Raw genomic sequence first — 16,945 nt, forward strand, 5'->3', positions numbered from 1 at the left:
AGTCTGCGACTGTTGCACTCTTGCAACAAACTGTGTTGGTCAATGCCAAGTGAAAACTAAGCAGTTGCCATGTACTGTGGAAGCCTGATAATGTTGTATGACTCATTGTAGATTGACTCTCGTTAGCTGTACTGTGTTGTATTTGACCCTCCCACTATACTACAGCTGTGCGCTGATCAGTTTAAGACTGTACTGCCCCATCCTGTGTGAATAAATGCATAAAAAAAACCTTTGCATTTTTTTTAATACAGTGCAGCTGAAGAATTGAAATAGAGATGTCTTGAAACTTTGTGTGCTGTGAAGCATAATTACTTTATTAGAAGTATTACAGCAATCCAACAGAGGACATTTGCCTCTGTTAAGATGAATTGTAGCCTGCACATCCACTGATTTTATGATTATTTTTGTTTATTTAATTTTTAATGGGATAAAATATCAGATAGCTCTTTGTTTTAAATGTGGAGTAATAGCTGTTGGGAGGTACTATGACAATGTTAGAGCAAGACACATTTACATGAAATATTGTCTATTGTGTAGAAACGGCCAATACAGTAGTACAGTTCAAACATTTGGTCCCTGTTGTGTTCATGGATGCAAATCTCTCAAAAACAGTTGCCATGTAAACAGGGTGCCTCTTCAGCCGAGTGGTGTTTAAAATTTAATGGCCCCGACAGGGAAAAAACCTGAAGTTACAGAAACATCTTCCAGTAATGTAGTGCAAAGTGTGCTCTCCCTTTTTAACACAGGATACAGTGTTGTTACAAATATATATTAAAAGAAAAATTACATGAAATATTAATTCACTGACTTAAAAGAGATTTTTTTTTTCTTCTACATATCAGTTCTATACTATATACTTTCATGGATCATATCCATAGCAACTGTGTAATCCATTGCAAAAAACATTTTAAAATGATACTCGTGTTGTGAAATAATGATTCTACATCTACAGTACACTGGCTATTCTCTACTTCCAATTTTTTCTTTCTTTCTTCCCCTTCTATTTTATACACATTAGTTTATGGCTTGCATCTGACAGGATTAGCAGTTCAGAGGAAAACTATGAATTCACCAGTGTTATAAGATAGACATGGGTAATGACAGCTTTAAAAGGTTTGTGTAAACAAAAGAGACAGGAAAGGTAACTAATATTTAAGAATCCCATAATATAGAATATTTAACTTCAATAGGTTTTTCTGATCACTCCTCAGGTTGTAGAAAAGAGGTAGTGGCTCAAACTCAATGCATCCGTTTGATCCAATGCAGCTTTAAAACGTTCAGCCAGATTCCACATTGTAATTTGTGCTTAAAGATAAATAGCAGTTGATTTAGAGCTGACTCATTTAACAGTTTGTAAAACTGGCTGTTAGCTGCTTGAGGATAATACCAGGTCTGGTTCTTTAGCCCCATCCTGCCCACTGTTGCTCTGGCCGCAGTTGCCCGTCAGCTCTGGGAAAACGCTGGTCTGAGCAATGTGACTTGGGGAGCCTGGAGTTGGACTCATCCCTGGTTTCTTGGGGAAAACTGGAGGAGCATTTATCTTCTCTGAGCGAGATGTGAGGGCAGAACGGATACCAGGAGATAGTGGTCCTGAAGATGGAGACCTCCCTCCTGGAGGTGATGCAGCTAGATTGCGGTAGTCTGTGCCAAATGGAGAGCTGCTAATTGCGGCCAACTTGACACCAGCCTGCTGGCTAGTGAACCGAGACAGCACCTGAGTGACAGTGTTGCGAGCCAGCTGTTTAGCTGTGCTGTTCTCTGGCAGGTGAGGGGTCGAGCCTGTCGTGGGGGAGAGGTCCTTTGGGGACAGTGGACTTGAGCCACCATGGTGCTGCTGCTCCAGCTCAGCCTGCGTCTGGAACTTGTGTCTGGCTGCATGGAATCGCTGGTTGACTCCAGCTTGGTAGGAGGACGGGTGGAACCCTGGGCTGCTCAGACGCTTGGCCAGGACAGGGGAGGAAACTGGGGAAGAGGAGAGGGAGGAGGAGGCTGTGCTGGAGGGAGAGTGAGGATTAGGATGGAGGGGGGAATGTAATGTTGCTCCTCCCCCATTCTCTACAATGCCTCCATTTTCTGTTACTCTCATTTCTTGCAATGACTCTGTCTCTTTGACACTATTGTAACCATTGACCTTTGACAGTGATGTGGTTTTGGGAATGATGGTTATCTTCCCATCAGGCTCAGTCTGAACAGACGTGGACACTGCCACCATCTTAGATGCTGACTCCTTCACCTCTGTCACAGGCTCCTTTACTTCTTTGGATGCTTCACTTGCAGCCAACCTGTTCCGCAGCTCTTCCACTTGTCTCTCCAGCTCCTTACTCCTCTCCTCCTCTTTACTGATCCTGACTTTCATCTGCTCCCTTTCTGTGTCAAACTCTGCCAGCTGCCTCTCAGACCTGGCCTCAAGTTGGGTTGCCCTGCGCTTTTCCTCCTCCAAAACCTCCTGGAGCTTCTCCAGTGCACTGGTCTCCTCGTGGAGCCGAGCGCGGAGATGGGCAACATTCTGGGCCTCCTCCAGAGCTTGAGTGGTGGCTTTCTGGAGCTCCACTGTCAGAGATGAGGAGAGCTGCTGCTGATGATACAGCGACGACTCCACCTGACTCACCGCCTGAACCTGCTCCTTCTGTAACCGCTGGGCTGTGGAGCGCTCCATTTCCAACTAGACAGGGAGAGAAAGGCAGGCAGGGTGGCGTTACCACATGTGACCACAAGGTGGTACTGTTTATTAACATTAGATCCAGTGCTACATGGTGTAACCTTACTCATCTTCAACTGCTTATCCGGGAACGGGTCGCGGGGTAACCTTACCCAAAGCAGTTATTTTCCGAATAGAAAGTTTTCAAAACATACACATATATGTGTGAGAGTTTATTTTAAACAAATTAACACTGCATTCTATTACTTGTTTGGCCCAACTAAATGTTCAAATGAGCCTCATTTCGATTTTAGGCATTATTTGGCAGGTGGATCTGTGGAATAGAAATTGGACAACCAATATACAGTTGTATGCAAAGTTTGGGCACCCGTGATAATTTTCATGATTTTCCTTTATAAGTCATTGGTTGTCTGAATCAGAAATTGCAGTTAAATATATCATATAGCAGACAAACACAGTGATATTTGAGAAGTGAAATGAAGTTTATAGGATTTACAGAAAGTGTGTAATAATTCTTTAAACAAACTTAGGCAGGCAGACAGAAAAAATACATCAATATTTAGTATATCCTCCTTTTGCAGAAATAACAGTCTAAACGATTCCTATAGCTTCCAATGAGAGTCTGGATTATGGTTGAAGGTATTTTGGACCATTCTTCTTTGCAAAACATCTCAGGTTTGTTGGTTTCCGAGCATGGACAGCCCGCTTAAAATCACACCACAGATTTTCAATAATATTCAGGTCTGGGGACTGAGATGGCCATTCCAGAACGTTGTACTTGTTCCTCTGCATGAAAATTCAGTAAAGTATATCTTATATATTCCAATTCTAAGGTGGAACTATGCCAGTATACAAAGGTATATCTAAAAAGGAAGAGTAAAACAGGAGAGTAGAAAAGAGTAGAGTAGAACACTTAGGTGCCTGGTCTTGAGAACTAGGGATGAATGCCTTAGTAGATTTTGAGCAGTGTTTAGGGTTGTTGTCTTGTTGAAAGATCCAGCCCCAGCACAACTTCAACTTTGTCACTGATTCATGAACATTGTTCTCAAGAATCTGCTGATTCCATATGACTCTCAACTTTAACAAGATTCCCAGTACCTGCACTGGCCACACAGCCCCACAGCATGATGGAACCACCTCTAAATATTACTGTAAGTAGCAAATGTTTTTCTTGGAATGCTATGTTTTTTTCAGCCATGCATACCGCCCTTTGTTACAGTAGTGTTCAGAATAATAGTAGTGCTATGTGACTAAAAAGATTAATCCAGGTTTTGAGTATATTTCTTATTGTTACATGGAAAACAAGGTACCAGTAGATTCAGTAGATTCTCACAAATCCAACAAGACCAAGCATTCATGATATGCACACTCTTAAGGCTATGAAATTGGGCTATTAGTAAAAAAAAAAAGTAGAAAAGGGGGCGTTCCCAATAATAGTAGCATCTGCTGTTGACACTACAAACTCAAAACTATTATGTTGAAACTGCTTTTTTTTTTTTTTAGCAATCCTGTGAATCACTAAACTAGTATTTAGTTGTATAAACACAGTTTTTCATGATTTCTTCACATCTGCGAGGCATTAATTTTGTTCGTTTGGAACCAAGATTTTGCTCGTTTACTAGTGTGCTTGGGGTCATTGTCTTGTTGAAACACCCATTTCAAGGGCATGTCCTCTTCAGCATAAGGCAACATGACCTCTTCAAGTATTTTGACATATCCAAACTGATCATGATACCTGGTATGCGATATATAGGCCCAATACCATAGTAGGAGAAACATGCCCATATCATGATGCTTCCACCACCATGCTTCACTGTCTTCACTGTGAACTGTGGCTTGAATTCAGAGTTTGGGGGTTATCTCACAAACTGTCTGCAGCCCTTGGACCCAAAAAGAACAATTTTACTCTCAGTCCACAAAATATTCCTCCATTTCTCTTTAGGCCAGTTGATGTGTTCTTTGGCAAATTGTAACCTCTTCTGCATGTCTTTTATTTAACAGAGGGACTTTGCGGGGGATTCTTGCAAATAAATTAGCTTCACACAGGCATCTTCTAACTGTCACAGCATTTACAGGTAACTCCAGACTGTCTTTGATCATCCTGGAGCTGATCAATTGGTGAGCTATTCTGATTATTCTTCTATCCATTTTGATGGTTGTTTTCCATTTTCTTCCATGCGTCTGTTTTTTTTGTCCATTTTAAAGCATGGGAGATCATTGTAGATGAACAGCCTATAATTTTTTGCACCTGCGTATAAGTTTTCCCCTCTCCAATCAACTTTTTAATCAAACTACACTGTTCTTCTGAACAATGTCTTGAACGTCCCATTTTCCTCAGGCTTTCAAAGAGAAAAGCATGTTCAACAGATGCTGGCTTCATCCTTAAATAGGGGACACCTGATTCACACCTGTTTGTTACATAAAATTGACGAACTCACTGACTGAATGCCACACTACTATTATTGTGAACACCCCCTTTTCTACTTTTTTTTTTTTACTAATAGCCCAATTTCATAGCCTTAAGAGGGTGCATATCATGAATACCTGGTCTTGTTGGATTTGTGAGAATCTACTGAATCTACTGGTACCTTGTTTCCCATGCAACAATAAGAAATATACTCAAAACCTGGATTAATCTTTTTAGTCACATAGCACTACTATTATTCTAAACACTATTGTATGTCCAAATAACTCAATTTTAGTTTCATCAGTCCATAGCACCTTATTCCAAAATTAAGCTGGCTTGTCCAAATGTGCTTTAGCATACCTCAAGTGACTCTGTTTGTGGTGTGTACGCAGAAAAGGCTTCCTCTGTATTACAGCATCTCCTTGTACAAAGTACGCTGTATAGTTGAACGATGCACAGAGAGACTATCTGCAGCAAGATCATGTTGTAGGTCTTTGAAGCAGGTCTGTGGGTTGACTATGACTGTTCTCACCATCCTTCACTTCAGCTTATCTGAGATTTTTCTTGGCCCGCCACTTTGGGCCTTAACTAGTACTGTGCCTGTGGTTTTCCATTTCCTCACTATGTTCCTCAGTGGAAACTGACAGCTGAAATCTCTGAGATAGCTTTGAGTATCCTTCCCCTAAACCATAATGTTGAACAATCTTTGTTTTCAGGTCATTTGAAAGTTGTTTAGAGGCTCCCATGTTGCCACTCATTAGAAGAGATGCAAAGAGAGGAAACATTTGCAAATGGCCATCTTAAATACCATTTCTCATGATTGGATTCACCTGTGTAAGGAGGTCAAGGGTCAATGAGATTACCAAACCAATTTTGTGTTCCAATAAATAGTGCTAAATGTATTCAAATTAATAAAATAACAAGGGTGCCCAAATTTATGCACCTGCCTAATTTTGTTTAAATAATTATTGCACACTTTCTGTAAATACTAGAAACTTCATTTCACTTCTCAAATATCAGTGTGTTCATCTACTATATGATACATTTAACTGAAATTTCTGATCGTGACAACCAATGATTTATAAAGGAAAATCATGAAAATTATCAGGGGTGCCCAAACTTTTGCATACAACTGTATAGATTGGGTTTGATTCCAGGTGTTTGATTGCAGCTACCTGTCTGTCCTTATATAAAACACTTCATCTGCATCGTTCCAGTCCACCCAGGTGTAAAAGGTTCCCAACTTTAACTGAGGACGGAACATGCTACAGTATCCAGGGATAAGCATAGCGGGGACTTAAGTTTTCTACCCGACAGACAATCAGGAGTTACTGATGTCTTTACCATCATGTGAATCCCATTTCACTGTCACCACCTTGGTTTATCCTACCAGTCATAGGCTCAAACCTTTAGGTCTCCAGTTTCTGATGGCTATCTCTATTACAAAGCTGTGACTGAGGAATCTGCTGAGTTTCATTTTATGTACACTTGAGTCATTAATAGAAGGGATATTGCGTCTGTCTACTTCAGGTAGCAGGAAGCAGTTGTTCATCCGGTTTTCCCTTGTAAAAGAAACATTCACTTGCAAGGCCTGTTTATGGAAAGCTGAGTTTGCCCTGAGGTCACTGGAGGGTGACTGTGTCGCTAAAAATCTCTGAGTAATCAAAGGGAATGGGATGTGATGAAATTAAATACAATACACTATGTGTGTGTGTGTGACAAAAAACCCAAACAGGAACGCCTGTGAGAAACTCAGGAAAAAGACATGAGGTTTGCCTGATGGTGCACTTACAGTGTCAACATGTGCGACCTTTACATTGAACATGGACATTCAGTATCTCAGGTTTCCTGTAGCCATAAAGCCCCACAGCTGGTGTACAAACAATGGAGTCTTCCTTCTCCATTTCCTGTGGGACAGCACTGCGTCTGTGCATGTGTGCTTTTCTGTACTTTATCAGGCCAATCCCTCTCCACCCTACTGCGTCACACAATGGAGCACCGATGATGTTCTGCTCAGTCCTTCATGGAGAGAACAGGCAAAGGGAGGGAACTGGAGGCCAAACATCTGCCCTTTTTAATGTGCTCACAATTATGGCATGGTGTCATGTGCTCCCTGAGCACTTTGGCGCATTTTCTTTTTTGGCTCTTCTTGTTCGCTTAACATTGCCACAGCAGATCTGTGTTGGATAAGCATTTTGCTTTGGCACCCGCACCCTTCCCCCCAAAACCTTTAAGCTGGCTGCCCTTCCAGAAGCAACTCCAGATCCACAAGGAGGAAGAACCTATTATGTCAGTTTTTACGGTGATAGGAAATTCACAACAGCACAGGTATTAGATGCAAACTTTACACAGAATGGAACTGGGTATTGTTGAGCTTGAAACCAGGACCATCGTGTCCTGAGGCAAGAGTGTATGTTAATGGGGCTGCTTTGAGCCCTCTGCACTATGCCTGTAGTCTGAAGGTGTGCATATATACAACCCCTGGCAATAATTATGGAATCACCGGCCTCGGAGGATGTTCATTCAGTTGTTTAATTTTGTAGAAAAAAAGCAGGTCACAGACATGACACAAAACTAAAGTCATTTCAAATGGCAACTTTCTGGCTTTAAGAAACACTATAAGAAATCAGGAAAAAAAATTGTGGCAGTCAGTAACAATGGGAAAAAAAATATGGACTCACTCAATTCTGAGGAATAAATTATGGAATCACCCTGTAAATTTTCATCCCCAAAACTAACACCTGCATCAAATAAGATCTGCTCGTTAGTCTGCATCTAAAAAGGAGTGATCACACCTTGGAGAGCTGTTGCACCAAGTGGACTGACATGAATCATGGCTCCAACACGAGAGATGTCAACTGAAACAAAGGATTGGATTATCAAACTCTTAAAAGAGGGTAAATCATCACGCAATGTTGCAAAAGATGTTGGTTGTTCACAGTCAGCTGTGTCTAAACTCTGGACCAAATACAAACAACCTGGGAAGGTCGTTAAAGGCAAACATACTGGTAGACCAAGGAAGACATCAAAGCGTCAAGACAGAAAACTTAAAGCAATATGTCTCAAAAATCGAAAATGCACAACAAAACAAATAAGGAATGAATGGGAGGAAACTGGAGTCAACGTCTGTGACCAAACTGTAAGAAACCACCTAAAGAAAATGGGATTTACGTACAGAAAAGCTAAACGAAAGCCATCATTAACACCTAAACAGAAAAAAAAACAAGGTTACAATGGGCTAAGGAAAAGCAATCGTGGACTGTGGATGACTGGATGAAAGTCATATTCAGTGATAAATCTCGAATCTGCATTGGGCAAGGTGATGATGCTGGAACTTTTGTTTGGTGCCGTTCCAATGAGATTTATAAAGATGACTGCCTGAAGAGAACATGTATATTTCCACAGTCATTGATGATATGGGGCTGCATGTCAGGTAAAGGCACTGGGGAGATGGCTGTCATTACATCATCAATAAATGCACAAGTTTACATTGATATTTTGGACACTTTTCTTATTCCATCAATTGAAAGGATGTTTGGGGATGATGAAATCATTTTTCAAGATGATATTTTGTTGAATATGCAAACTGAACTTGGCCAACAAGGAGGAATCATACGGAAGTAGCGGCGGAGGAGCGAGGTTGGCCCGTGAGCTAACCGAGGTAGCGACGGAGGAGCGAGGTTGGCCCGTGAGCTAACCGAAGCAGCGGCGGAGGAGCGAGGTTGGCCAGTGAGCTAACCGAGGTAGCGTCGGAGGAGCGAGGTTGGCCCGTGAGCTAACCGAAGCAACGGCGGAGGAGCGAGGTTGGCCCGTGAGCTAACCGAAGCAGCGGCGGAGGAGCGAGGTTGGCCCGTGAGCTAACCGAGGCAGCGGCGGAGGAGCGAGGTTGGCCCGTGAGCTAACCGAGGCAGCGGCGGAGGAGCGAGGTTGGCCCGGGAGCTAACCGAGGCAGCGGCGGAGGAGCGAGGTTGGCCCGTGAGCTAACCGAGGTAGCAGTGGATGGCGGAGGAGAGAGGCTGAGGTGCGGAGAGAGTGGTTGGTGGAGAAAACTGCCTGAGTGGCTGGTCCGGAGAGACCTGTCTGGCAGGGAAACATTGCGGTTGACCGGTGAGGCAAGTAAAAGTAGTCGACTATAAGCAGGCGGCGTGCTGGCAGCTAGCAGCTTAGCATAAGTAACAGGACTGAGCTTATTAACGGGCATACCATTATGGGGCCAAAAAAGAGCGGCACAGAGACATCAGAGTCAAATATACGATTAGTCCCTTTAAGCACAAGCCCAACCATTGAAAAGGAGCTAGAGGATATTAAGAAGTCACTGAACTTTATAACACTGGACATGCAAAACATATCGAACCAACAAAAAACAATTATAGACTTAATGGCCCAAGTGAATCAACTGAAACAGCAAAATATGAAGAAAGACGTGAAGATTAAAACTCTTGAAAATAGAGTATCAGATCTTGAACAATATTCCAGGATAAACGATCTCATGGTTACATGCCTTGACATCAAAACAAGAACTTATGCAAGAGCAGTAACCAACGAAGAGGAGCCCACTGACAAAGATCTGGAATCAATGGAGCAGCAGGTGGTCACCTTCTTTGCTACCAAAGGAATTACAATGAACATGCAGATGTCATCTGCTGCCCCGAAAAGACAAGCAACAAAAATCAGCAATAATAGTAAGGTTTGTTAATAGGAAACATAACTTAACCATATTAAAGCAGGGAAAGAAACTTAAAGGGACCAAGGTATACATAAACGATCATCTGACCAAAAAAAAATGCAGATATAGCTAGAAAAGCCTGTCTACTAAAGAAACAAAACAAAATCCAAGGAACATGGACCTCTAACTGCAGAGTTTACATAAAACTATTAGGTATACCAGAAGAAGCTAAGGTATTATGCATCAAAGAAGAACATGAACTGAACAAATACAATTGAAAAATGAAACATTAATAAAAAATCTAGATAGTTTTACCTTCAACTCAAAATGACAAATTAAACATTAACAATTCCCTGCCCACAGAGGACAATGAAAGTACAAAACCAAGAAATGCAATTTAAAACTTTTGAATGTAGTGAATCTAAAATGCAACGTTATAGATGAAGTCGACTTTTATAATTATAAACTTTTATAATGACATAAATGATGACTGCATGTATTGTCAAGACCAGCAAATACCAACTCAAAATAAACCTAATGAGATGTTGTCAATTGTCCACTTCAATAGTCGCAGCCTTCATGCAAATTTTGAAAAGATAAAAGATTACTTGAACCAATTGGGTACTTTGTTTAATGTATTAGCAATTTCAGAAACTTGGATATATATATACATGTGCTCTGATGTCACTGTTTATCTCCATAGAAACTACCCAAACATATAAACTGTTTAAAGGGACATTACAGTGTTGTGGTGGAAATTACGGCAATAGTGTGGGACAACTACATTTTGTTTAAAAAAATCACAACAGTTGTATGACATTGAATACCCCAATTATGTTTTGATTATTTTACTGATATTTTATTCAGAGATATTTTAAAACATTACAAAAAACGTTTCTTTACCATTCATTTTTTATCATTGAAGATCAAAAGTCTGGGTGTGGGACAAGCACAAAACGGCAATATTTGCATATAATGATGCTGAAACAAGGTGAAAAAGTCATCATAGACTACTAGAACAAAGTTCTTAACACACTTTCATTGTAAAGATAACTATAAAAGTGTGAAATTTCCCCTTTTTTCTGTTTTTCATACAATATGATCAAAGGACACAATAAATGCCCGTAGTCTAAGAATCACCCATATGTGGATAAAAACTTACATGCAAAACAGATTGACAACATGACATTGTCTATTGATGATATTATAGAGTGTATAACAATTGAATTAATAATGGAAAACATAAAAAATATATTGATTACGTGTGTTTACAGATCTCCTGGATCAAGTATTGAAATGTTTACGGAACTAATGCATAATTTGTGTTGGGGAAAGTGTAGTGACACGGACCCACAACAGGGGGCGCAAATGAACGGTCAATAGATGAGCCAAAAGGTAACAATTTAATGTTGTGAATGTGCACAACGAATATACAGACAATCTCAGAATCTGATAGAAGTCAATACACAAAGGTGACGTGTGGGCAGGCTCGAGGATAGAAGACGTCTGTCCTGAGAAGAGCCGGAACCACACGATTTCCGCCGCCACCGAACCTGGTGAATACTGGAGCCGCCAAGTCCCGAATTCCCAGGTGATCACCGTCCCCAACTGTCGGATCTGGTACTGCTGGCGAGGAGCACAAACAGTGAGATGTGGGTGTGTGCACACCCAGTAACCAAAACAGTCAGAAGGTGGAAAGTCACCTCCACCTCTAATCACACACTCGTGCAGCTCCTGTTAACCACTTATCTGGTTTGGGTGTGAAGCGAAGCCGTCGCTGTTCACACCAAACGCCAATCCAGCAGATAAGGCACACAACAGGAAAGCGGCTGCAAAAAGAGTTCAGACTATGACACAGTTTTCAGTACAGCAGAGAATTACCTTCACAGGTAGATGATATCTCGGCAGCGAGGTGGAGATGACATCCGGCTTTTATGGAGTGATGAAATGATGGGTGACAGCTGTCATGAGTTGATGTGTGACAGCTGTCACTCCCGGCTGTGTCCGTGGCGGCAGCGCCCTCTCGTGCCTGAAGCCCGCACTTCAGGCAGGGCGCCCTCTGGTGGTGGGCCAGCAGTACCTCCTCTTCTGGCGGCCCACACAACAGGACCCCCCCCCTCAACGGGCGCCTCCTGGCACCCGACCAGGCTTGTCCGGGTGACGTCGGTAGAAGTCGGCCAGGAGGTCTGGGTCCAGGATGAAGCTCCTCTTCACCCAGGAGCGTTCTTCAGGTCCATACCCCTCCCAGTCCACCAGATACTGAAACCCCCGGCCCTTCCGACGGACATCCAGGAGCCTGCGAACCATCCATGCAGGCTCCCCGTTGATGATCCGGGCAGGAGGCGGCGCCGGTCCGGGAGCACAGAGGGGTGAGGTGTGGTGTGGCTTGATCCGGGAAACATGAAAAACCGGGTGGACCCGCAGTGAAGCTGGGAGCTGGAGCTTCACTGCGGGCCGGACTGAGGACTTTGAGGACCTTGAATGGATCAATATACCTGTCCTTGAGTTTGGGTGAGTCCACTTGGAGGGGGATGTCCTTCATTGAAAGCCACACCTCCTGCCCGGGCTGGTAAGCAGGGGCCGGGGAACGCCGGCGGTCTGCATGGGCCTTAGCCCTCGTCCGGGCCTTCAACAAGGCAGAACGGGCGGTGCGCCACACCCGACGGCATCTTCGCAGGTGGGCCTGGACCGAGGGCACACTGACCTCTCCCTCCACCACGGGGAACAATGGGGGCCTGGTACCCCAGACACACCTCAAATGGGGAGAGGCCGGTGGCAGAGGACACCTGGCTGTTATGGGCATACTCGATCCAGGCCAGATGGTGACTCCAGGCCAACGGGTGCGCGGATGTAACACAGCGGAGGGCCTGTTCAAGTTCTTGGTTGGCCCGCTCTGCCTGTCCATTCGTCTGAGGGTGATACCCGGACGAGAGGCTCACGTTGGCCCCCAGTTCTCTGGAGAAACTCCTCCAAACCTGTGAGGAGAACTGAGGACCACGGTCCGAGACAATGTCAGTTGGTATCCCATGCAGACGTACGACGTGGTGGACCAGGAGGTCTGCTGTCTCCTGGGCTGTAGGGAGCCAACAGGTGTCTCCACTCCTCAAGAGCCTCTTTCACCGCAAGGAGTTCTCGATTGCCGACATCATAGTTCCGTTCAGCTGGGGTCAACCTGCGAGAAAAGTAGGCACACGGGTGAAGAACCTTATCGGTCTCTCCGCTCTGGGATAGCACGGCTCCTATCCCTGAGTCAGAGGCGTCCACTTCAACCACGAACTGGCGGCTAGGGTCGGGCTGCACCAGAACTGGTGCAGACGAGAACCGGCGTTTCAACTCCTTGAACGCGGCTTCGCACCGATCCAACCAGGTGAAGGGGACTTTTGGAGAAGTCAGGGCTGTCAGGGGGCTAACTACCTGACTGTAGCCCTTAATGAACCTCCTGTAGAAATTTGCGAAGCCGAGGAACTGTTGCAGCTTCCTACGGCTTGTTGGTTGGGGCCAATCTCTCACCGCCGCAACCTTGGCCGGATCAGGGGCGACGGAGTTGGAGGAGATGATGAACCCCAGGAAGGACAAAGAGGTGCGGTGAAACTCACACTTCTCACCCTTCACAAACAGCCGGTTCTCCAGCAACCGCTGCAGGACCTGACGTACATGCTGGACATGAGTCTCAGGGTCCGGGGAAAAGATGAGTATGTCATCCAGATATACGAAGACGAATCGGTGCAGGAAGTCCCGCAAGACGTCATTAACCAAAGCTTGGAACGTTGCGGGGGCGTTAGTGAGGCCGAATGGCATGACCAGGTACTCAAAATGACCTAATGGGGTGTTAAATGCCGTCTTCCATTCGTCTCCCTTCCGGATCCGAACCAGGTGATACGCATTCCTAAGGTCCAGTTTGGTGAAAATTTGGGCTCCATGCAGGGGCGTGAACACTGAATCCAACAGGGGTAAAGGGTATCGATTACGAACCGTTATGTCGTTCAGCCCCCTGTAATCAATGCATGGACGGAGTCCGCCATCTTTCTTGCCCACAAAAAAGAAACCTGCACCCATCGGGGAGGTGGAATTCCGGATCAGCCCGGCATCTAATGAGTCCCGGATGTAGGTCTCCATTGATTCGCGCTCAGGACGTGAGAGGTTGTACAGCCTGCTGGACGGGTACTCAGCGCCCGGGACCAAATCAATGGCACAATCGTACGGATGGTGCGGGGGAAGGGTGAGCGCCAGATCCTTGCTGAAGACGTCAGTAAGGTCATGGTACTCAACCGGCACCGCCGTCAGATTGGGAGGGACTTTAACCTCCTCATTAGCATTTACACCGGGAGGAACCGAAGATCCTAAACACTTCCGGTGGCAGGTTTCGCTCCACTGAGTCACAACCCCAGACGGCCAATCAATCCGGGGATTGTGTTTAATCATCCATGGGAAGCCCAAAATCACGCGGGAGGTAGAAGGAGTTACAAAAAACTCAATCTCCTCCCGGTGATTCCCAGACACTACCAGGGTTACAGGTAGTGTCTTGTGTGTGATAAAAGGGAGAAGAGTGCCATCTAATGCTCGCACCCTCACTGGCGAAGAAAGCGCCACCAGAGGGAGCCCTACCTCCCTTGCCCATCTGCTATCCAGCAGATCCCCTTCTGACCCCGTGTCCACCAGTGCTGGGGCTTGAAGGGTTAAATTCCCGCTCAGGATTTTGACTGGGAGTCGTGTTGACAGATGTGTATGACCCACGTGAATGTTTTGACCCCCCTCAGCCCAGTCTCTAAGGGCGGGCGTTTGTGTTTTGACCGTTTGAGGCAGTCTCTCTGCTGATGCTCACTCGAGCCGCAGACAAAACACTCCCCACGGACCAGCCTCCTCTGTCTGAATGTGGCCCTGCTCGTGTCCCTAGCACCGTCAGCAGGGGGAGCTGTAGCCACACGGAGCGCTGTGGCTGTGGAGCGTGGGGAAGACGGCTCTCTTTCGGACCCGGGAGGGACGGCTTGTGCCTGACCACGCCCTTCGCCTCGCTCCCGTCAGCGTTCTTCTAACCGATTGTCCAATCGTATAACCAAATCGATAAGCTCAGGCAAATCCCGCGGTTCCTCCTTAGCCACCAGGTGCTCCTTCAGGACCGACGACAGTCCGTTTATGAAGGCGGCGCGGAGCGCAGTCATATTCCAGCCAGATCTCGCAGCCGTGATGTAGTGACACGGACTCACAACAGGGGGCGGAAATGAACGGTCAATAGATGAGCCAAAAGGTAACAATTTAATGTTGTGAATGTGCACAACGAATATACAGAAAATCTCAGAATCTGATAGCAGTCAATACACAAAGGTGACGTGTGGGCAGGCTCGAGGATAGAAGACGTCTGTCCTGAGAAGAGCCGGAACCACACGATTTCCGCCGCCACCGAACCTGGTGAATACTGGAGCCGCCAAGTCCCGAATTCCCAGGTGATCACCGTCCCCGACTGTCGGATCTGGTACTGCTGGCGAGGAGCACAAACAGTGAGATGTGGGTGTGTGCACACCCAGTAACCAAAACAGTCAGAAGGTGGAAAGTCACCTCCACCTCTAATCACACACTCGTGCCGCTCCTGTTAACCACTTATCTGGTTTGGGTCTGAAGCGAAGCCGTCGCTGTTCACACCAAACGCCAATCCAGCAGATAAGGCACACAACAGGAAAGCGGCTGCAAAAAGAGTTCAGACTATGGCACAGTTTTCAGTACAGCAGAGAATTACCTTCACAGGTAGATGATATCTCGGCAGCGAGGTGGAGATGACATCCGGCTTTTATGGAGTGATGAAATGATGGGTGACAGCTGTCATGAGTTGATGTGTGACAGCTGTCACTCCCGGTTGTGTCCGTGGCGGCAGCGCCCTCTCGTGCCTGAAGCCCGCACTTCAGGCAGGGCGCCCTCTGGTGGTGGGCCAGCAGTACCTCCTCTTCTGGCGGCCCACACAACAAATTTGTATACGAAAATGGAACATAAAGATGTTTTTATATGTGGGGATTTTAACATAGATTTATTAAAAATGAGTACACATAAGCCTACGGAAAATTTTATAAATACTATGTATAGCTTGTCATTCCATCCAAAAATAACTAAACCAACCAGAATCACTGCACAGAATTCATCACTAATTGATAATATTTTCACTAACATATTAAACAATGACATTTCCAGTGGCATATTAATAAACTGATAAAGTGACCACTTACCTGTATTTGCAACTATGAAAATAAGTTATAACTATAGGAAAGTTAAGAAAAATATTAAGATTATTAATTTTATAAGAGTAAAAACAAATGAATCAATAATGATATTCAAACAAAGTCTATTAAAACAAGACTGGAAAGTAATATTAGATGAAACTGAGGTTAACTCGGCTTATAACACTTTTTTTTATTAAATTTTTGACTCTCTATGATCAATGTTGCCCTGTGAAATTAATCCAAATCAAACAACAAGCTAAAACCAACCCATGGATGACAAGTAGTTTAATTAATGCCTGTAAAAAGAAAAACTGGCCATACAGGGTATTTATTAAAGAAAGAATAACCGAAGCAGAAAATAAATATAAAATATATAAAAATAAGTTGACATGTGTATTAAGAAATTGTAAAAAAATGTATTATAAAACACAACTAGAACAAAACAAGGGAAATATTAAAGGCCTCTGGAATGTAATAAATAGTGTCATCAGGAAAAAGGAGAACCGTAGTATTTTGCCGGACTATTTCATTGACAGTGATAAAAAAAAATCTATAACAGCGAAGAGCTAGTAAATGCATTTAATCATTATTTTGTCAACATAGGGACAGAATTGGCAGCTGAAATAAAAATGCCATATTCAGCCTCAGAAACAGGTGCTGAACAAGCAAACTCAAATTCATTTGTTCTATCAGCAACAGATGAAATGGAAATAATAAACACTGTTAATGAATTGAAGGCAAAAAAATCATTAGATTCTAATAAGTTGGACACTACAATAATTAAGCAAGTCATTAATGAAATTGCAAAACCTCTAAGTCATATCTATAACTTATCATTTATTAATGGAGAGTTTCCAAGTCAAATGAAGATTGCCAAAATTACACCCATATATAAAAGTGGAGATAAGTATCTATTCTCAAATTATAGACCTATATCTGTGTTATCTCAATTCTCAAAAATTTTAGAAAAACTATATACAGTACGGTTAGAGCAATACATTGAAAAG

General features: G+C 44.0%; 1 protein-coding gene across 1 annotated transcript in view; it reads right to left on the bottom strand.

Annotated features, from left to right (window-relative positions):
- Window positions 1–444: 444 nt before the first annotated feature.
- The window catches only part of cttnbp2nlb (CTTNBP2 N-terminal like b), an 83,246-nt gene continuing 66,745 nt past the window's right edge, over window positions 445–16,945 (bottom strand). The window contains exon 5 of the mRNA XM_034172562.1: window positions 445–2,662. Coding sequence (XP_034028453.1) covers window positions 1,367–2,662 — 1,296 coding nt within the window. The 3' untranslated portion in view covers window positions 445–1,366. The remainder of the gene's footprint in view (window positions 2,663–16,945) is intronic.

Source organism: Thalassophryne amazonica, chromosome 6 (assembly GCF_902500255.1).
Source record: "Thalassophryne amazonica chromosome 6, fThaAma1.1, whole genome shotgun sequence".
Classification (NCBI taxonomy): domain Eukaryota; kingdom Metazoa; phylum Chordata; class Actinopteri; order Batrachoidiformes; family Batrachoididae; genus Thalassophryne; species Thalassophryne amazonica.